General features: G+C 44.5%; 1 protein-coding gene across 2 annotated transcripts in view; it reads left to right on the forward strand.

Annotated features, from left to right (window-relative positions):
- Nucleotides 1-22765, forward strand: part of LOC147109329 (guanine nucleotide-binding protein G(I)/G(S)/G(O) subunit gamma-2) — a 139468-nt gene that overhangs the window by 112224 nt on the left and 4479 nt on the right. Inside the window, exons 3-4 of one of the 2 annotated variants that reach the window (XM_086003178.1) lie at nucleotides 1192-1288; nucleotides 14760-14853. In XM_086003178.1, the coding sequence (XP_085859304.1) occupies nucleotides 14767-14853 (87 nt within the window). In that variant the 5' untranslated portion in view covers nucleotides 1192-1288; nucleotides 14760-14766. The remainder of the gene's footprint in view (nucleotides 1-1191; nucleotides 1289-14759; nucleotides 14854-22765) is intronic. The other variant, XM_086003177.1, reaches the window with a different exon arrangement.

Genomic DNA, 22765 nt, shown 5'->3' on the forward strand with positions numbered 1-22765 from the left:
TAAATATATATCGATTCTGAGTCGTTGAAGGAAGGGGCCCCTTAAAATCAATGCTCAGGCGTTCAAAGGGAAAAGTAGCCTTTATAAGATGAGCTCGTTGAAGCTTAGAGAAATTCGGTTTACACCGGGCACAAACAGAGCATGACAAAGTCATCCGCTTGACGTCTTCAACTGAAAAGGGCAAATTCTTACTGCGTACGAAGTGTATCATCCTCATAACACCAGGATGGCACAAAGCATTATGAAGATTAATAAATTCTTTATCCTGACTGCTATACCTTCTTGACTTAGTAACAATTGGCTTACAGTCCGACATCAAATTAGTAAAAGATGATAATGGAGAAATGGATAAAGAAGTTGATCCACAAATAGACAAAGGTGGCTTAGTTCCTCCGAAAGAAAGACTGAGGGACTCATGTAATTGAAGCACATCATGACCAATCAAAATATCCGCACAGAGATTAGGCAGAACAAATAGGCGTATATCAGTATACGTATTACCTAAGAGAATTAATTTCACAAGGCAACAACCAGCTACTTGTGAGGTGAGAGTCGTCTGAGCCATACACACCTGATAGGAAACAGGCGAAATTTTCAAACGCTTCTCCCTCACAAACTGAAGACTTATAAAGCTCTCAATACTGCCCGTATCTATAAGGGCCTTCACTTCTAACCCATTAACTTGGGCCATAACTATAGCTTTGTTTAGGCCATGGGAAAAGGCGGCAGAAACTGATGCAATAAACGCCCTATCTAAAGGCTGAATGGTCGCAGAGGAGGCAACCGATTTACAAACACGTGCGTAATGACCTCCCTTGCCGCATTTACTACACACAGCCTCCTGGGCAGGGCACTTCAGACGAGGGTGCCGGGCGTTCCCGCAGAAATAACACTTCTGAATCCTAGAGGCAACAGCTGCCAAAGTAGAAACTGTTTCGGAATCTGGTAAACCACTCCTATTAAATCCACATAATTCCCTTCCATCCGGAACTGCCGAAACCACGGTCGCAGGCCGATCAAAAGGAGCATAAGAATCCGAACTTCTCTGAGCCAAATCCAATGTAGAGGCTTGCTCAAAAGCACTCTTAAGATCCAAGGTCTTATTTTCTAACAACCGCTGATGAATTGATCTAGACAGTAATCCATTAATAAATGCATCCCGTACCGACTCTTCCTTATATTCTTCTGCAGACACAGCCCTATAATTACAGTCAGCACCAAGGCGCCGGAGTGCCTTCAAATAAGCATCCAAGGATTCTCCCGCCTGCTGCCTACAGGCAGATAAAAGGTGACGTGCAAATACCTCATTTTTGGGTTTAACAAAAATTTTTTCCAACGTAGCAATAGCCAATTCATAAGTTTCGCAGTCCAAAATATACTTGTACACATCCGGAGCAATGTAGTTGATTAGTATATCCAACTTTAGAGATTGCTGATCCAACACACCCAAAAAGTTTTTAAATGTACGATACCAATGTTTCCATTGATCATCCACTCCTGCAGAATTAGGGTCAGCATTAAATCGTTCCGGTCGAAGATATCGTTCCATTATAGTTCAAGGTTAATAAATTGAGATGAAGAGTAGATTGCCTTTCAAAAGCTAGGCTTTATTAACCTTAAAAACCAGCAGTACAGCTTAAGCTCCCAGTCTCAACCAGACTGTGGAGAACTGAATTTAAGATGGCCACCACAGGTCACATGACATCAACTAACCAATAGGTTTACAGCATATATCTCAAGGCAGGAAAACAGGCAACCAATTACAATGCTTCTTATAAAACAAGAATAATCACCACAGCAGTTGAGGCCAATTCATTAAATATATTCAAGAAGGAGTTAGATATATTTCTTAAGGCTAAAGGGATCAAAGGATATGGAGAGAAAGCAGGGACCAGGTACTGAATTGACCAGATATTTTGCAGCGGTGTTAAACACTACCGTCATGATCTCCTGCGCCAGCAGATCATGACGTCAGTTGAGCGTGCAACACCCCGGTAGCGCCCCGGACCGGATATTGAGTGGCGCCCCCTGCCTTTCCGCCTGCCGCTAGCAATGACAGGTAGAGGGGAACGTTTTGCAGTCGGGAAGGAGCTGCGGAGTGCTATTTAAAGGTGGATGCTTCCTGTCTTTTTTTTCGGCAAAATTTTTGGTTTTACTGCTGTCCTAAGGAGTTTTGGCCCTCAGCACCACTTTTGAGGTTCCTAAGCGCCGAGCTCTTTCCTTGGGCCTATCCATTAGCGCTTCCAACACAATTGCTTTTGAGGTCTTTCCAGGCCGAGGTTCAAGGCTGCAATGAGCAGGGTGTGGCTGGCCAGCAAGATGGCCCCTCCCCTTTATGAACTGACCGGCACCAGTCTGTCTGTGTTCCATTGCTAACTGACATCACCTGAGCTTCGCCAGCGCTCTGAGGTAGCGCCTTGCTCCTCAATGTTAGCGCCTTAAGACAGGTGTGTAGCACCTGATTTAGCGCTCAAATCACCTCCAGGGGTGATAGAGGCCAAGTTTGCAGTTGGAGGCGATAACTAGCACCGGGCGCTAAACTTGGCGCCCAGCCGATAAGAGCGCCCCAAACGGGGCGATAACGAATTTCTCCCCCTATGTATTTAATTAACTTAGCTTACAGTTGAGTTTTTAACTAATTACAGGAAACTTTCTTTTATCCAGCACGGACGGGACCGACGTGGTGCCGGTTCATCAAAAATTCCGGATAACCGAACACTATAGTAAAAGATACGGAGCTCAGAGCTCCGTATAAAGCAACAAACCCTGTTGCAGGTTCAAAACAATGGCCACAAGTTGCAAGCGTCTCTGTAGCTTAGCAACAGCTGCAGCCACACCCTTGCACAGCAACACATGGAGCAAAGCAAGTCATAAAAGTTACCTGAACCTACTCCTGAATTTTGCCGGTTAACCGACATTTCCGGTTATTTAGGGGCCGGTTAATCGAAAGTTTCCTGTACTAGATCTAGTTTAAGTTCTAGGTAGATTAAATTAAATATTTACCTGTAACGCAAAGCACTCCAAGTATTAGAGGCAAAAAGCATCACCTCCTTCCCCTTCTGCTCCGAATTCCCACGCTCTCCAAATTCCCAAGTCCAACACTCTGTTTAAGTGCACTCCATTTAAGACACTCCTGACATCACTGGGAAGCTGCAGGAAGGAGCCCACACCTACTAAAGCAAAGACATTTGGGGATTTGTGGTGAACTCCTTTGCCGAATGTGCCAGTGGCAATGAGGAGAACCTAAAGAGGTGGAGGGGAGAATAAAGCTGAGTTTTTGCAGAATAGTACAAGAGAACTAAATACTTATGAGGTACCTGCTATCCATACTTGCAGTAAAATCACAGAATTTTGATTTCTTGCAAAGAGCTTCCCCATCTGTCAGCATTGTTTCCCGGACTGTGAGAAAACTTATAGCCAAAAAGTTTTTGGAGGTTGATACTTATGTTTTTCACACCAGGTGTTCCTGTGGCCTGTTGGAGTGAGACTAGCAATGCAATACCATTTAGTGCCAAAATAGAGCATCCCGCCTTTCCAACATTGCTTGGAGCAGGCGTACTTACCATACAAGGCTGCATATGGACCACACAATGTCAGATCCAAAATGGCAGTTGATCACAGAAAAATTGAATGACTTTCAAATTTGGGGGCCACCAGTGCGGGAGCTGTGATAAATGAAATTGGTGGCCTTTCAATCTTCGGTCAGATTGGCCTGTACCACCAAAAATGACCCACTTTATGCTCTCAGGGCTCCTCTGGTATTCCATCATAAATCCATGAGGATAGTGTTAGGAAAGGGAGCAATATTGGGTGGGAAGGCCTACTGCTACCTCACAGCCCCAACCTTAATAACTCCTGCATGTGCCTTTGCCTATCCTAGTGCTCCTACGCAGTGCTACCCCAGTGGTTGCAGCATGGTTGGTGAAAGGCTGCTGACTTTCAGTGGGGGAGACTGCAAATGGCCTTGCAGGACATAGCAGGTCCGGCTTCGGACTGCACTACCTCAGCATGGGCGGCAGCAGTCCGGGCTGGCTGTCTGGAAGTGTGAAATCGAGACAGTGTTTCTTCTCCTCCACCTCCTCCTCCACCTCCTCCTCCTCCTCCTCCACCTAGCCATAGGCTCAGCCATGCCCCTGCCAAGAATGGCCAGCGTCGTCTCCTCCAAGGGGATGAGGTGTTGCAGGTGAGCCTGGCCCTGCCGGTTAAGCTCTGCTACCACTGATTATGCGCCACTTTTTCCTGCAAGAGAAAGGGAAGTGTGTCAATTAATGTGGCTGTCATGGTTGATGAACTGACAGTGTGTTCAAGCTGTGAGATGTGGGTGTGAGGCTTGTAGCAGTGGTCAGTGTGTGAGGGTGAGGTGAAGCTAGGAATGTGAGGTGTGCCTCGTGTTTGGTAGCGATTGTTGGTAGGTGAGTGATGGAGTGGTTGTGCATTGAGCAGTGTGTGAGACTAGTGGTGCAGTTGGTAGGAGACGGCTCTTGAAGATGCATTCACTGACCTTGACCACTCGTCTGATGTCAGTGATCTTCTTTGCACACTGGAGCCAGGTCTTGGGGGGCGACACTGCTGGCAGTGACCGCCTCGGCGATCTGGTCTCACATCCTTCTTACAGTGTTTCTGGAGGGCCTCCTGGACTCCTGTGGGTAGAGGACCTCTCTGCGAGTGTTCATCCCCTTCACAAAGGCCTCGAGTGCTGCGTCCAAGACCCTGGGTGCCCTTTCCCTGATCTGTTGAGCCATTTTGGTTTGTGCTGAAGCAGTTTTAAAATTTTTGATCACCTTTAAGAGGTGATGACTGCCTTTAAGAGGCGTAGGCTAGCTTTAAGTAGAACTAGCTTTGCGTGAAAATTGCGATCTTTGGCCCCTTGCTGAGTGCACAGCCAGTCATCAGCGCATTCGACGCTTGGCTGTGTTGCTACGATCATGCAAAGTAGCAGACAGCATGAATTTTACGTGCTGCCTGCACTCCTTTCAACGGGTGCGGGCAGATCGTGCATCACAATCCCCGTGCCCGTTTTCGGGCCTAATCCAATTTCACCCCCCCACCCCGCCGTTTAGAATGACATCTTGTTTCAAAACATATAAAGTTCCCTTTAACCTCCAGCATATGGGGCCTGCAGGCCAGGCAAGCAGCCTAGACCCCGATAAATGAATTTAAAAAAATTCAAGAACAGATCAGCCCCCTTACCAATGGATGCAAGCAAATCAACTATTTCCTAGTGAGTTGTTTTTTATCATCTGCTCCACCACCTATTCTACACTCTGCTCTCTGGTTAAAATAAGAGCAGTTTGTTATTTTAGTTATGACAGAGTGATTTCTTCCCGCAGTGAAATATCTAATGTAATTTGCATCGCTTGTACTAGCACATTTTCAGTAACAACAAACTTCTTGTCCATTTAGCATATTCTGGGAACAATCCTCTCCCATCAAAAATCTGATTCCGACTCTCTATTACAGAGGTTACCGGTATTAGTTATTAAATTGGGCTTTTCTCAACACTTACTGAGTTATTATCGAAAAATTGAACACTATAACTGGGCTAATAATTTTTTTGACATTTATACCAGCTTACTAACTGCTTGGGACATGTTAAAGGATCATTGTTATTGTACCTCATGATTGGCTGCTATTTTTCATTACAATTGAAAGGGTCAGGAATTCCACATTTCAAAACTACTTTTTCATGATTTCCTTAGAAGGCTGTAAATGACAGTGAAAAATGTTCTTCCATTTTTCAAAAAATATGAAAATTTAAACTATTTGCTTGAATGACCTTCCACAGTAATGCATTATTACCTTTTTGTGAATTAGGTTTGTCTAAGCTCCCCATTTATTCCTAACTTTTTAAAAACTAAGGGTGTGGTTCATAGCTGAAATGCGTCTCAGAGTATTCCGCTTGTGTGGAAATTTTGTGGTCCAGAATTTGCTGGAGTGGGGCATCTCACGGCATATCCTGTTAGTCTTGTTCCTGCACCCTTTGGCTCAAAAATGTTTTCCCACAAAGTTGCTGGAAGTGCGATCTGATAATGGGGCAACAAGGGCAACAGGGCATCTGAGACCTTGGTGAACAGTGGAACCAACAGTCTATCTCCTTAACCAAGATTTAAGGATTGAGAAATAAGCAGAGGAAGGACTGAGAAAGAGGGTGAATTAGAGTGGGTAAATTCAATGTCAAATTGTGTACAGAAAGGGAAATAAAGAGAGGGGAAGAAAAATTGGAGTAAAGAGAGAAAGAGAGAAAAGAGAGAAAGGAAAAATAGGAAAAAATAATTAATTAAAAATGTTTCACTTTTAAAATCTCCAACAACAATTCATTACATGCAGGAATGAGACTCCACACATTTAATTCTTCACTTTCTTGGCCAGAGAGATTGCTTGGCAGTCATTAACAATTATCATGTAATTAAACTAGTAGACTTAACTTTCTGTGGTGCGTGTAATGGGTAATTAATGTGCAAATGCAGCAACTTCATGAAACACGCGGGGAGGTTAAGGGCGAGATGCCATTTTCACAAAGCTAACGGTGGATTGGTGTAAATGGCCAGCAACTTGTGGTGATTCGTAATTCATGGGGTATATTTTCCTCGCCACAAGTTGCTGGCCAATTTGCACATTAATAACGCTGTGTGTTGTTCAGACACTATAATTTTTTTCAGAAAATTCTAGCCTAATATGTTTTAAGAACACAGATGGAGGGGTCCACCTTCTGAAAACATGAAATAATACTTAGGCTTATAAGTGGCTCAGCATGTCCAACAGATCGCAGAGCTTTTTTCCAAACTGCTTGACACTGCGCCAGAGTTGTGCTCCCTGTCAGGCCAGCAGTGTGAAACCGCTTCTCTGAGGGGCTCTTACACTATTGCATATCAGAGTCAGATCAAGACCAGGCTCCAGAGTTACACTGTCACTTTTGCAGCACTGTGAAGCAAAAACTACTTAACTGCAATTCAAAAGTGACAGTATAACTACACCTTTAGTTCTTTACCCTTTGTTAATGGTCTGGATTAACATTATCAATGGCTTTTATATTTTAGAAAATTTCCATCAGGTTACCTCAATTCCCTTTTTTCCAATGAGAACAAGCCCAACTTCCTCATCCTTTGCATGACATCTGGTGATATCTTCATATCCTTACATTGTGCAATATCCTTCCTATGGTACAGTGATTAGTGCTGCACACAATACTGTACTCTAGATAGGGTCTTACAGTGTTTCATTAGCTGACAATATCACTGTTAGTATTCAGGGTACATTCCAATAACCTTTATTCATACTGTTCACCAAAGTTGGCTTTCCAAGGCAAGCCTGTGCTTCCTATGAACTGAAACGTGATCTTGCGTACGAAATAGCATTGCCGCAGAGGAACCTTATGTATGAAGTGTGTAGGGTAGTATTATAAACATAGAAACATAGAAGATAGGAGCAGGAGTAGGCCATTCGGCCCTTCGAGCCTGCTCCGCCATTCAACGAGATCATGGCTGATCATCCAAACCCTAGCACCCGGTCCCTACACCGACAACCATCCCACACAAGCCCTATCCCCGTAACCCCACGTATTTAATCCCCCCTAACACTAAGGGCCAATTTTTTATCATGGCCAATCAACCTAACCCGCACATCTTTGGACTATAGTTGGAGTATACACTGGAAATAATACTATCTATCTGCTGATCACTCTAGATCGCTCTAAACTAGTGGGAAAACACTACACTTACAGACCAATACAAAAGAAAAATACTGTGGATGGTGGAAATCTGAAATAAAAGCAGAAAATGCTGGAAATACTCAGCTGGTCAGGCAGCATCTGTGAAGGGAGAAACAGAGTTAACACTTCAGGTCAACAACCTTTCATCAGAACTGGAAAACATTTGAGATGTAACAGATTTTAAGCAAGTGCAGGGGCCGGGAAAGGGATAAAAGAACAAAAGGGAAGATCTGTGATAGGGTGGAAAGCAGGAGTGATTAAATGACAAAAGGTATGATTGTACAAAGCAAAAGGAGATGGTAATGGGACAAGTAAAGAAACAAAAGATGGGTCTAGAAGAGGTATAAGTGGGCATAGCAGAATTATTAACAGCTGCCATCTGAAAAAATAGGGGCAGAGGTTATGGTCTGAAATTGTCGAACTTGATGTTGAGTCCAGAAGGCTGCAAAGTGCCTAATCGAAAGATGAGGTGCTGTTCCTCGAGCTTACGTAGAGCTTCGTTGGAACAGTGTAAGAGGCCGAGGACAGAGAGGTCAGAGTGAAGTGGAGAATTAAAGTGACATTAATTCTGCTACACCTCTTCTAGACCCATCTTTCGTTTCTTTATTTGTCCCATCACCATCTCCTTTTGCTTTGTACAATCATCCCTTTTGTCATTTAATCAATCCTGCCTTCCACCCTATCCCAGACCTTCCCTTTTGTTCCTTCTTCCCTTCCCCCCTTTCCCTGCCCCTGCACTTGTGTAAAGTCTGTTACATCTCTAACTTTTTCCAGTTCTGATGAAAGATCATTGGCCTGAATCGTTAACTGTTTCTCTCTCCACAGACACTTACAGACCATATACTGGAAACTTTGAGTTATCCGGAGGCGAACCATCTGGCAAGCTGGAGCCACCGGCAAAAATCAGGAGCCGTTTTTTATTCTTTTCGTTTCTTTTCTTTGCTTTTTTTGAACAGTCAAGCTGTGCAAGGTCTGTAGCTAAACAACAGCTTCAGCTACAGACGCTACAGAGACACTTGCCGACTGTTTAGAGGCTGTTGCTAAGCAACAGGGTTTGTTGATTCATACAGAGATGAAAATCTCCCTATGTTTCAACATTAGCTCTGGAGTGTACGGCAGTTTGGAGTGTACGGCAGCAGCTCGGTCCCATCGGTGCCGGATAGCACAAAGTTTCCTGCAGCTCAAGCTAAACACTACTAATTCATGTTTATTAAGAAGTAAAATTATACAGAAGCAAGAATGAATCAGAACATAAATGTAACACATTGGCCTAGAAATTCAGTTTGGGGCGGCCAGCTCGCTCGCGCCCAGAAAGTACCGCTGCGCGCGGAGCCACTTGCGCCCGCCGGAAATTCAGTTTCAGCGCCCCAACTCGAAGGCGGCCGCTATTCAAGGGTTTCGGCGCCCCCGCTTGGGGCGCTGAAACTGAATATCGGTGCGCTAGGTGCCGCAGCGCCACCCGTTGCGGAGCGGCAGGCTGCGGTACTGCAGGCCTTCCTCCCTCTCTTAAGGGGGAGGTGCCTGCAACAGCGAGATCGCCGCTCGCTAGTGCCGGCAAATGAGCCCGGCACCACGGAGAAGTGCCGGGCTCCCGGAAAACAGCCGGCAATGCTGCGGGGGGGGGGTGGAGGAGGCCGGGGAAGGAGGTGCGGGCAGGCGGCCCCGTTTTCTGATCGCTGTTTGCGGCCACTGCGGAAGAGGCGGCCGCAACTAAATATGGCGGTCGGGGCGGTAGCGGGGCACTGCGCACACCGATGATGTCATCGGTGGCGGCGCAGCGCTACTGGCTAACGCCGCCATTACTGCAGCGCTGAATATCGGCGAAAGCTCAGCAAGTGGCGCAAAAGCCCTCTTTGGGCGAAAACTGGGCGCAAAGCCTACTGAATTTCTAGCCCATTGTATTTAACTTTATATCATCTATTCCAAAACAATAAAAGTTTCAAAGTCTTGTTTTCTACTGTAACTTTTGAACATGGGTTTGTGATGAAAAGCTTTATGTGTGGAATGAATATCATGAAAGCACTATAAGCCCTTGCTCATAAAGCATCTTCTTTGCTTTGATGCCCCAGCTAGCATAAAAGAATTCCAATTAAACAAAACAGTCCAGGCACAAAAGGGAATTCATCCAGCACTGAACCCAGATTTGACTTAATTGGATTTGGATGCCAGACTAATGCTTGTCTATTTTCTCCTAAGTAATTAAAGTCAGCAGAGACTATTGCTTATTGGTGTCTCAAACCAGAAAATGTGTATATTTGTCTAACCCCTACCCCCACACCCCTTTCAACAAGCAGTTGCAGAAACTATTTGAAATTGTTACCGTACATTGGCCTAGTTACAAATTCATATAAAAAGGTAAAATACGGAATTTGTTTTTGTCTGAAACCAGTAAGGTCCTAGGATCTGTCACGTCACAGCACAGTGCCATCACAGGCACAACGTGCCGAATGGCTTCCTTCTGTGCTGAAAATTTCTAGCTGCGCCATCCCTCTGTTAATGCAACTCAATACTATGCCATTTTTACTGCAGCCATACACTCAGCAGTTTTTTTGCAACAACTGCTGAGTCCTTTAGCGATCAGTACACTGAATGATTGTCCCATTCAACACCTTGGGCTGGATTTTGATTGAGGAGGCGTGTAGGAGGCGGGACTACAACTTTCGGGGTTGTAGTCCCGCCTCCATCGAGTTGTGGCCAACCCACGCGATTTTCACTTGATTGACCTTGTTGAGCCCGCCCAGCGGGCTCAGCAGGCCAATTAAGGGCCACCCGGCAAAAGGTGACGTCACAGATAGAAATTTCATCTGTCAAGAGGTTTTTCCTTACATCCCCGCTGTTTCTCTTGCCCAAAACCTTAAGTTTGTGTTCCCGAGTCCTTATGCCATCGACTGATGGAAACAGCCTTTCCCCGTCTAGCCTATCCAAACCCGTCATAATCTTGTACACCTCTATCAAATCACCCCTCAATCTCCTTTGCTCTAATGAAAACAAATCCAGCTTCTCCAACCTGTCCTTGTAGCTAAAATCCCCCAACCCCGGAAACATTCTGGTAAATCTCCTCTGCACCCTCTCAAGGGCCTTCACATCCTTCCTAAAGTGTGGTGACCAGAACTGGACGCAATACTCCAGTTGTGGCCTAACCAGCACTTTATAAAGGTTCAGCATAACTTCTCTACTTTTGTACTCAGTACCTCTATTTATGAAGCCCAAGATCCCATATGCTTTGTTAACCACTCTCTCAATATGTCCTGCCACCTTCAGGGACCTATGCACATTAACTCCCAGGTCCCTCTGTCCCTGCACACTCTTTAAAACTGTGCCATTAAGTGTATATTGCCTCTCCCTGTTCCTTCTGCCAAAATGCATCACCTCACACTTCTCTGTATTAAATTCCATCTGCCACTTGTCTGCCCATTCTGCTAACCTTTCTATGTCCTGTTGAGGTCAATTGATATCATCATCATTGTTTGCTACACCCCCAAGTTTGGTGTCATTGGCAAATTTAGAAATTCTACTTTGCATTCCAATATCCAGGTCATTTATGTATATCAAAAAAGGCAGTGGCCCCAGCACTGACCCTTGGAGAACACCACTGTCTACCATCCTCCAGTCTGAAAAACAGCCATTTACCACAACTCGCTGTTTTCTGTCCTTAAGCCAATTCCTTATCCAAGCTGCCACTGACCCACCTATTCCATGAGCCTCAATTTTGTTAACCAGCCTTCTATGTGGTACTTTGTCAAACGTCTTCTGAAAATCCATGTAGACAACATCCATTGCATTCCCTTCATCAATCCTCTCTGTTACTTCATCAAAAAATTCAATTAGATTAGTCAAACACGATCTGCCTTTTACAAACCCGTGTTGGCTCTCCTTAATTAGCTTAAACTTCTCAAAATGCCTGTTCATTTTTTCCTTGATTATTGTTTCTAAAACTTTACCCACCACTGATGTTAAACTGACCGGCCTGTAGTTACTAGGATTGTCCTTACACCCTTTCTTGAACAATGGTGTCATATTTGCCACTTTTCAATCCTCAGGCACCTCCCCCGCATCTAGGGAAGATTGGAAAATTATGGCAAGGCCTTCCGCTATCTCCTCCCCCAATTCCCTTAGCAACCTGGGATGCAAGCCATCTGGACCAGGCGACTTATCCACTCTAAGCATACCCAGCCTTTCTAGCACATCCTGTCTTATCAATTTTCACCCCTTCCATTGCTTCTACCGATATTTTGTCAGCATCCACCTCGTTAGTAAACACCAATACAAAGTACTCATTGGGTATTCTAGCCTTGTCCTGCACCTCTAAGCATATATCACCTTCTTTGTCCCTGATAGGCCCCACCCTGCCTCTTACTACCCACTTACTGTTTACATGCCGATAGAAGATTTTTGGGTTCCCTTTTATGTTAAATACCATTTTACTCTCATATTCTCTCGTTGCAAATCTTACTTTCATCTTCACATCCCCTCTCAACTTATTGTATTTGGTCTGGTTCTCCCTTGAAGAATTTACCTGACATGCATCATACACCCTTTTTTTATTTCATCATCTTCTCTATCTCCCTCGTCATCCAATGGAGCCCTTGCTTTGGTTCCCTTACCCTTCCCTCTTGTTGGAATGTACCTAGTCTGTACTTGGAACATCTCCTCCTTAAAGATCACCCATTGTTCCGTTAACAGTTTTTCCTGTCAGTCTTTGGTTCCATTTTACCCTGGCTAGATCCTTTCTCATCCCATTGAAGTTAGCCCTAATCCAGTTTAGAAGTTCCACTCTAGATTGTTCCTTGCTCCTCTTCATCTAAATCTTATGATACGATGATCACTCGTACCCAAGTGTTCTCCCACAGACACTTGGTCGACCTGGCCCACCTCATTCCCCAGCACCAGATCCAGCAATGCCTCCTTCCTAGTTGGGCCAAGAACATATTGGTCAAGGAAATTCTCCTGAACACATTTCAGAAATTCCGCCCCCTCCTTTCCCTTTACCCTAGCATTATCCCAATCGATATTTGGGTAATTAAAGTCCCCCAACATCACCACTCTATAGCTCTTGCATGTCTCTGTGATTTCCCTGCAGATTTGCTCCTCTACTTCCCTCTCACTATTTGGAGGCCTGTAGAATACCCCCAATAGTGTGATCATACCCTTTTTGCTCCTCAACTCTAACCAAATGGATTGTCCTTGTCCCCTCAAGAACATCCTCCCTTTCCAACACTACAATGTCTTCCTTAATCAGCACTGCCACCTTACCTCCCTTTTTTCCTTCCCTATCTTTTCTGAACACCTTGTACCCTTGAATATTAAGTGCCCAGTCCTCACCGTTTTTAAGCCACGTTTCCGTTATTGCCACATCATATTGCCACACAGCTAATTGTGCTTGTAGCTCATCAACCTTATTCACCACACTTTGTGCGTTTACATACATGCATTCTAAACCCATTTTTGAATTTTTTGTAGTCTTTCTTAGTCTGCTCCTATCTAATATGGTACTACTACTGCCTCTAGTACTATCTTCTTTAGTACTATCCAACACACTCACTCTTTTATGCACCTTATTTCTCTTCTCTACTCCTATATGGTGGTGCCCATCCCCCTGCCAAGCTAGTTTAAACCCTCCCCAACAGCACTAACAAATCTCCCTGCGAGAATATTGGTCCTGGTTCTGTTGAGGTGTAACCCGTCTGGCTTGTACAGGTCCCACCTTCCCCAGAAACGGTCCCAATGCCTCAGGAATCTATCTAAAGCACTCTCTCCTGCACTATCTCTCCAGCCACGCATTCATCTGTTCTATTCTCCTATTCCTGTACTCACTAGCATGTGGTACCGGGAGTAATCCGGAGATTACTACTTTTGAGGTCCTGCTTTTTAATCTCTCTCCTAGCTCCCTAAACTCTGCCTGCAGGACCTCATCCCTCTTTCTGCCTATGTCACCCTCCCTCCTCAGAGTGTCCTGCAGCTGCTCAGTGACATTCTTGACCCTGGCACCAGGGAGGCAACATACCATCCTGGAGTTACGTCTATGGCTGCAGAAACGCCTGTCTGCTCAGCTAACTATTGAATCCCTTACCACTATTTCTCTTCCACTCTTTTTCTCCACCGCCGCCCCCACCTCTCCCCCCCCACCCTAGCCGTGCAGCTGAGTCACCCTTGGTGCCATGGACTTGACTTTGGCTGTACTCCCTAGCAGAACCATCACCCTCACCAGTACTCAGAACAGAATACTAGTTGGAGAGCGCGATGCACTCCGGGGACTCCTGCACTACCTGCCTGGTCATCCTCTTCTGTCTGGTGGTCACCCATTCCCTCTCTGCCTGCATACTGTTAAGCTGTGGGGTGACCACCTCTAGAAACGTGCTATCCACCTAACTCTCAGCCTCGCGGATGTACCGCAGTGACTTCAGCCGCCGCTCAAGCTCCGAAACCCAGAGCTCGAGCTGCTGTAGCTGGCGACACTTCCTGCACATGTGGTCGTCCAGACTACGTGAAGCGTCCAGGACTTCCCACATGGCACAAGATGTGCACTCCATGGGGCTGAGCTGCCCTGCCATGCCTCTATTTAATAGACTAAGAACTAACCCAGCAGAAATAAACTTAAAACTTAACAAAAAACACTCCCCAGCTACTCACCAATCAGCTCTTTCCCTCTATTTAATAGGCTATTAACTAACTTAGCAGAAATAAACTTATAAACTTAAAAAAAATACACTCACCAGCTACTCACCAATCAGCTCCTTCCCTTGTGCCGACGTCGCCTCTTTTACTCTGACGTCACTCTTTCAAAAACTGCCTCTGTTGTAGGGTAGCAAAGAAGAAAAATAGGGTGTATGTGTTGAATGGTATATAGATTTGGGGTTACTATGAAAAAATAACTGCTTATATTATAAATAACAGAGGCCCAAAAACTCACCCTTTGGATACCTCATCTATAAGCCCTTTCCAGTTTGAAAGTATCCACTTACGACTATTTTGTGTTGCTTAAGAAACTTTTGTTTAGCAATCATCTTATTCTAAAATTGTATTCCACATATTTTCTTTTTTCACTTACTAGAGATCAAATGGCTAGCAACAACACAGCAAGCATAGCACAAGCCAGAAAGATGGTGGAACAGCTAAAAATGGAAGCCAACATTGACAGAATAAAGGTGAGAAAGCTATTGTTCGCACTTTCCATACATTAGGTAAAATAACAGCGGTTAATTCGGTGGTCCTAATGTATCTTTCTTTGGTTGGCATCTCTTTTTTTCTTTATGCCACTGTGATGTTTTTCTGTGTTAAACATGCTATATAAATGTAAGTTATTGGTGTAGCAAACTTCTAACTCTTACCCCTTTTCTTTTCATTTAAAAAATAGAAATTTCCAGGATCTGACTTACCAAGATAAAAAAAGGACTATATTAATATAGACAAATGTGTGAGTCTCTGTACTCCATTTTAATCTGTACTGGTTGGGTATAATATTTATAGTCTGGCTGGTACTAAAATGGGGATGTTTTTCCTGGAACCAGAAATGATTGAGTGCTGTGAGTGACTTACATACAGGCTCTTCAGTAAGTGGATGGCTGCAGTAAAATGATACTTTAATGTGTTAATAGATGCCCTTTTTATCAGTCGGGTTAACAGGGTGGATGATGCTCATACTTGGTAGCAGAGACTTATCAAGGATCATTAAGTTATATTTCAACATGAAAACATACACATTTTTATTTGCAAACTCTTGGATTATGTTTGTAATTCCAAACCTGCAGGAACAGTACTAAGATGATAAAATGACCACGAGGCACAACAACTTCTTTAACACAATTACATTCATGCAGGCAGTACCTGAACAGAAGAATTGCAAATCTGGGAACTAGTGGAACTACCACCAATGGCACAACACATGATACACTGCAACCACCAGAAAGGAGAAACTGGACCTTGTGTTTACTTATAAAGCTTTCATCTCAGTTCTTTTTTTCTATTAATATTTCAAAGTATTATTCTACTGTACATATCCTATTACTGGAAGCCCTATTACGTAATCAGAGTTGTAGAAAACGCAATGTTTAAAACAAGTGAGATATATTGAGGCCAAAATTCCATGCCATTCCGCCAGGAGTGTTTTTTTTTATTCATTGATGGGATGTGGGCGTCGCTGGCTAGGCCTGCATTTAGTGCCCATCCCTAATTGCCCTTGAGAAGATGGTGGTGAGCCGCCTTCTTGAACCGCTGCAGTCCATATGGTGTAGGTACACCCACAATGCTGTTAGGAAGGGAGTTCCAGGATTTTGGCCCAGCGACAGTGAAGGAACGGCGATACAGGTCTAAGTCAGGATGGTGTGTGGCTTGGAGGGGAACTTGTAGGTGGTGATGTTCCCATGCGTCTGCTGCCCTTGTCCTTCTAAGTGGTAGAGGCCGCGGGTTTGGAAGGTGCTGTTGAAGAAGCTTTGGCGAGTTGATGCAGTGCATCTTGTAGATGGTACACACTGCAGCCACAGTGTGCCGGTGGTGGAGGGAGTGAATGTTGAAGGTGGTGGATGGAGTGCCAATCAAGCGGGCTGCTTTATCTTGAATGGTGTCGATCTTCTTGAGTGTTGTTGGAGCTGCACTCATCCAGGCAAGTGTGCTGGAAGGGCCACAACGTAGGCTGGAACCCGGATACATCAGGTGTTGACCTTGCCCAGGGGTTTTCTTCAGCCCAGAGCTTCCATTCGCCCCAAATAAGGCCATTGATGTGGAGGGGCCGTAGTTGGTGGTGAGGGCACCAGTTAGAGGATTGTTGGCTAGTATGTCCAGAGGAAAGTGTATCAGAATCAGGAGTGACATTTGCAGGGCTCATACTGGCGGTTCAGGCCTGGGCTGATGAGGAGGTCAGACAATTTTTTTCAGGTGGCCCACTTGCCAAGGGAGCTGCTGCAGGCAAAGCCTGGAGTTTCAGGGGATGGAAGGCGACACCATTCCCCACTTCAGCCAGGCTACTAAAGCCACATTTTGCACTCCTAATGGTAATTGCACCCATCAGCTCATGCATAAGAGACCTCCCACTGACCCCCACATATTCCGGTGGCAGGCACAGGGGCAGAGGCCACCAGTAGTCGCAATCCTGGCATCGCATACCCGATGGTTTTCAGGACCATTGTAATTGACATTCATTATATAGCTCTGAACTATAGCTATCAAAAGTATAGAAAGGATCCATCACAAAACATGGAAATGATGCATTACAAAACATGTGCTGGATCCACTGCAAAAGGCAACATTAATGTAACTGCTGCACAAGACTCAACTTCAATGATCTCTGGTTGGTCCCAAGAAAGATGTGGCACTGATAGGGAAATCGCTTGAAATGGTATAGAGGAGCATAATTAAAAGTAAGGTAAAATTAGAGGGTTTATTCCAGTCAAAAAAGTGTAGAATAACATAGCCAGCATGATTTTTCAGTGAATCACAATTTTACTTTAAAAATATGGCTAAGGACAGAAACCACTAAACTACAGAACTAGCAGAAGAGGAAGTCCAGCTCTTTAACATAATCTTTTACACATCATTTTTGATCACGAGTGTGAAAGTAGAACTTCTTTCAACTATTGCATGTGTAAGAGTCATATGATGTATAACATAAAACAACTGATATAAATTAATTTAACAAAAAATTCAAAAGTCATTTCCTTGGCTTTAGCTTCTTAAATTGTACTAACTGTCTCACCCAAGGGGGCTAGCAAACATGCCCTAACATTGCTGTGCAAACTGCTTCTGGGAAGTGGGTGTGGGCACCCGTGGATGACTTGTATAGGTCTCCCTATGAGGAAGTGGTTTGTCTCCACTTTCCTGCTCCCTCAACATCATGGTCAAAACCAGATATTGCCGGTATAGGAAACTGCAGGCACAAACCTCCATCCTATCAGTCTGTAGCACAAACTCTAAACCTATTGACCAAATCCTTTATTGAACCAGCCTCAATAAATATGTTTCAGAAGCAAAACAATGTTGATGGAATGGACCAGAACAGTTTCTAAAGATTGCGTTCAAATAAAGCAGAAGTTTACATGACTAGTTATGCAAACCAATTCCATGTTCCAGTGGGGAGCTGTGCTGACATGAAGCACAGTTAAAGAATTGGGGCTACAATGTTTGATCTGCATCCCCTTTGATCACTGCTTCCTCGCTGCGAATGCAGGGTCATGGAATTAGACCTATAACCTAGTCAGTAATAGCACCTCTTCAGCAAATGGTAAAGTAGATGGCAACAGTGAAAAAAACAAAGAAAAAGCCTTTTTTTAATAGCAACAAGAGCTGAATAAGCTCATCACTTTAAACTTACCTCCACCTTCAGGGTAGCGCCTAGCAACACTGGAAGTCAGTTTCAAACTGACATGATTAAGACTCATATGGCCCATTTCCCATCATTACTGCCTCATTTCCATTGAGATTTAATCATGCTAAAACTGACATTCAGGGTTGTTAGGCACTTACAGAGCAACAATAGCTGGTGGTATCTCTAATTTCTTAGCTACATTGGGCATGGAGAAACCTGAAGAAAGCAAAGGGCGAGAATATAACATAACTTCCCTCTCTCCAAAACAAAAACAAAAATTTATTAAAACTATTTCTGATATTGAAGTCAACCCATCTGTTGAAAAATATTGTCATCAGATTAGCAAAATCTATTTTTTTTCCACTTCCTCTCCTGAAGGTACTGACTCCTGCTGTACAGTTCCAACCGTGCTGGCAGTGAGTATTGGTAAGTTATTCCCCATTGGAGGACAGTAGAGTCGAGCTAGATCTTGTTCCCACCCAACATCCACACAAATGTATACTCCAGCAGGAGTCACTGGATAGCAATTAGCAGAACCCCTGGTTGATTTTTGTCCCTCATAGTCCAGGGGCAACGAGACAAATTGTAGTGTCCCAATTCATGTCCTACATGAGGACAGCTAACCCAGCACAGATTGGAAATTGTGGCTTGGAATCATCTAATCTGTTTGACTTACTCTTGTGCTTGGGTGGTGCCTTTACCCACTAGGCCATTAGTTGAACCTGGATTTTCTTTAAATGTGGAGAGCTAAACAAGGTAGACGGCTATGTTCATTCTCTTTGCTATTTTGTTGCACTAACATTTCTAGTGCTCTACTGCTTCCTGTCCTTTGATGTTTCAGGTTTGTACAGCTCCGTTCATTGCTTGGTAGGGGGACCACAGAGACGTACAATTTCTTTTACAGTAAGCTGTTGACCTATTTATAGGTTTAGATGCAGTGACTGAGCCATTATGCATCAGAGGTCTTGACCACAATTTAGTTGACCTTTGGGCCTTGACGCGCATGAATCATTGGGCCATATTTTCCGATCGGAGGCTTCCTGCGTGTGGAGGCCTCCGATCTGGAAAAAATCAACGGACTACGGACAGCGTCGGCGGGAATCCTGAGCGACAGAGTGGGGCTATAAAAGTCCCAGAGACCAGGTAAGGCCTCACAGCGTCGGCGGGAATCCTGAGCGGCAGAGCGGGGCTATAAAAGTCCCAGAGACCAGGTAAGGCCTCACAGCGTCGGCGGGAATCCTGAGCGGCAGAGCGGGGCTATAAAAGTCCCAGAGACCAGGTAAGGCCTCAGTGCGTCGGCGGGAATCCTGAGCGGCAGAGCGGGACTATAAAAGTCCCAGAGACCAGGTAAGGCCTCAGTGCGTCGGTGGGAAACTCGAGCGGCAGAGCGGGGCTATAAAAGGCCCCAGAGACCAGATAAGGCCTCAGTGCGTCGGCGAGAAACTCGAGTGACAGAGCGGGGCTATAAAAGGCCCCAGAGACCAGGTAAGGCCTCAGTGCGTCGGCGGGAACTCAGCGGCACTATAAAAATCCCAGAGACCAGGTAAGGCGTACCAATCTCCGGTCTGGGAACTCGGAGGGAAGGAGAGAGGTAAAAAGTAATCCAAGTGTGACGTCACCAGAAAGCGGGCAAGTGATTGGTTGGTGAGTATTTCTCCCTTTTGAAGCTTAAATCTCTTTGGTTTATAGTTTCTAAGGTGTGATATTCACCATCTAGAATCGGGGCAGAGGGTATTTAAGAATAATATTAATAAATTTAATTACATAGAATGGGAGATCAGGTGATGTGTTGCTGCTGCAATATGTGGGAGCTGGTGGACACCATTGATGCTCACGGTGATCACATTTGCAGTAAGTGTTGGCTGCTAGAGGAATTCCGGCTCCGTGTTGAAGAGCTGGAGTCCGAGCTTCAAACACTGAGACACATCAGGGAGGGGGAGAGTTACCTGGACTCTGTGTATCACGAGGTATTCACACCAATTAGATTAATTAATTCAGATGTAGTCCGTGGCCAGGGTCAGGATGGTGTGACTAGAAGTGAGGCAGGTACGGGGATCCAGGAGTTAGTGTTGGAGGAGCCGCAGCCCTTGCACTTGTCCAACAGGTTCGAGGCTCTTACTCCCTGTGAGGATGGGAACAGGGACTGCGGGGAGGATGAGCAACCTGGCCACAGCACCGTGGAGCGGGGGGCCATTCAAGTGGGGGGAGTTAAAAGAAATGTTGTAGTGGTAGGGGATAGTATCGTTAGGGGGATAGATAGAGTTCTTTGCAGCCGAGAGCGAGAGTCCCGAAGGCTGTGTTGCCTGCCCGGTGCCAGGGTTAAGGACATCTCCTCTGGACTGGAGAGAAACTTGGAGTGGGAGGATCCAGTTGTCGTGGTCCATGTTGGTACCAACGACATAGATAGAACAAGGAAGGCGGTTCTGCTGAGGGAGTTTGAGCAGCTAGGGGCCAAATTAAAAAGCAGAACCACAAGGGTAATAATCTCTGGATTATTACCTGAGCCACGAGCGAATTTGGCTAGGACAAATAAAATCAGAGAGTTAAATGCGTGGCTCAAAGACTGGTGTGGGAGAAATGGGTTTTGCTTCCTGGGACACTGGCACCAGTACTGGGGCAGGAGGGAGCTGTTCCGTTGGGACGGGCTTCACTTGGCCAGTGCTGGGACTAGAGTCCTGGCGGATCATATAACTAGGGCTGTAGAGAGGGCTTTAAACTAACTAGTGGGGGGGAGGTTCCTAGAGAGCAAATAATAAAAATGACAACAGAGAAGGTCATAGACTTAGGTAGCAGTGGGGAAATTGAAAACCAGAGCGTGTCAGGAAGGGGCAGAAGGTATGGAGTAAAAGGTAAAGTAATAAAAAGGGCAAAAGCAGGAACTAAGTGTCACAAAACATCTTTGAAAGTTCTCTATCTGAATGCACATAGCATTCGTAACAAAATAGACGAGTTAATGGCACAAATAACTACATATGGGTATGATCTTGTGGCCATTACAGAAATATGGCTGCAGGGTGACAATGCCTGGGAATTAAACATACCAGGTTATTTAACGATCAGGAAGGACAGGCAGGAAGGAAGGGGAGGTGGGGTGGCTATGTTAATAAAGGAAGGAATCACTGTAATACAGAGAAATGATATTGGGTCAAAAGATCAGGGTAATGAAACAGTTTGGGTGGAGGTAAGGAATAATAAGGGGAAAAAAACACTAGTGGGCGTAGTCTATAGGCCTCCGAACAGTGGCAACTCTGTTGGACGGAGTATCAATCAGGAAATAGTTGAGGCTTGTAATAAGGGAACATCTATAATTATGGGGGATTTTAACTATCATATTAATTGGACAAATCAAATTGGGCAGGGCTGCCTTGAGGATGAGTTCATTGAGTGTATTAGGGATGGGTTTCTTGAGCAGTATGTAACTGAACTGACCAGGGGGCAAGCAACCTTAGATCTGGTCCTGTGTAACGAGACAGGATTAATTAAAAATGTCCTAGTAAAGGATCCCCTTGGAATGAGTGACCATAACATGGTTGAATTCCATATTCAATTAGAGGGTGAGAAGGTTGGATCTCAAACAAGTGTGCTAAGCTTGAATAAAGGAGACTATGAAGGTATGAGAGCGGAATTGAGTAGAGTGGATTGGGAAAATAGATTAAAGGGTAAGACGATACATGATCAGTGGTGTACATTTAAGGAGTTATTTTACAACTTCCAAAAAATATATATTCCACTGAGAAGAAAAGGGTGTAAAAGAAAAGACAGCCATCCGTGGCTAAATAAAGAAACTAAGGATAGTATTCGACTAAAAACAAGGGCATATAAGGTAGCCAAATCTAGTGGGAGGATAGAGGATTGGGAAAACTTTAAAAGACAGCAAAAAATAACAAAAAGATTGATTAAGAAAGGGAAGATAGATTATGAAAGTAAATTAGCAAAAAATATAAAAACAGATAGTAAGAGTTTTTATAGTTATATAAAAAGAAAAAGGGTGGCTAAAGTAAATGTTGGTCCCTTAGAGGATGAGACTGGGAAATTAATGGTGGGAAATATGGAGATGGCAAAAACACTGAATGAATATTTTGTATCAGTCTTTACAGTAGAAGACACTAAGAATATCCCAACACTGGACAAACAGGGGGCTAAAGGGGGGGAGGAGCTAAACATGATCAAAATCACTAAGGAAGTGGTACTCGGTAAAATAATGGGACTCAAGGCGGATAAATCACCTGGACCTGATGGCTTACATCCTAGGGTCTTGAGGGAAGTGGCGGTAGGGATTGTGGATGCATTGGTAATAATTTTCCAAAACTCCCTGGACTCGGCAAAGGTCCCAGCAGACTGGAAAACTGCTAATGTAACACCCTTATTTAAAAAGGGCAGTAGACAGAAGGCTGGAAACTATAGACCAGTTAGCCTAACATCTGTGGTAGGTAAAATTTTGGAGTCCATTATTAAGGAGACAGTAACAGGACATTTGGATAATCATAATTTAATAGGACAAAGTCAGCATGGTTTTATGAAGGGGAAGTCATGTTTGACAAATTTGCTGGAGTTCTTTGAGGAAGTAACATATAGGGTGGATAAAGGGGAACCAGTGGACGTAGTGTATTTAGACTTCCAAAAGGCATTTGACAAGGTGCCACACAGAAGATTATTGCTTAAGATAAAAAATCACGGGATTGGGGGTAATATTCTGGCATGGATAGAGGATTGGCTATCTAACAGAAGGCAGAGAGTTGGGATAAATGGTTCATTCTCAG

The sequence above is a fragment of the Somniosus microcephalus genome, chromosome 12, assembly GCF_052327205.1.
Source record: "Somniosus microcephalus isolate GS21.2 chromosome 12, FLI_Smic_1.0, whole genome shotgun sequence".
Lineage (NCBI taxonomy): Eukaryota > Metazoa > Chordata > Chondrichthyes > Squaliformes > Somniosidae > Somniosus > Somniosus microcephalus.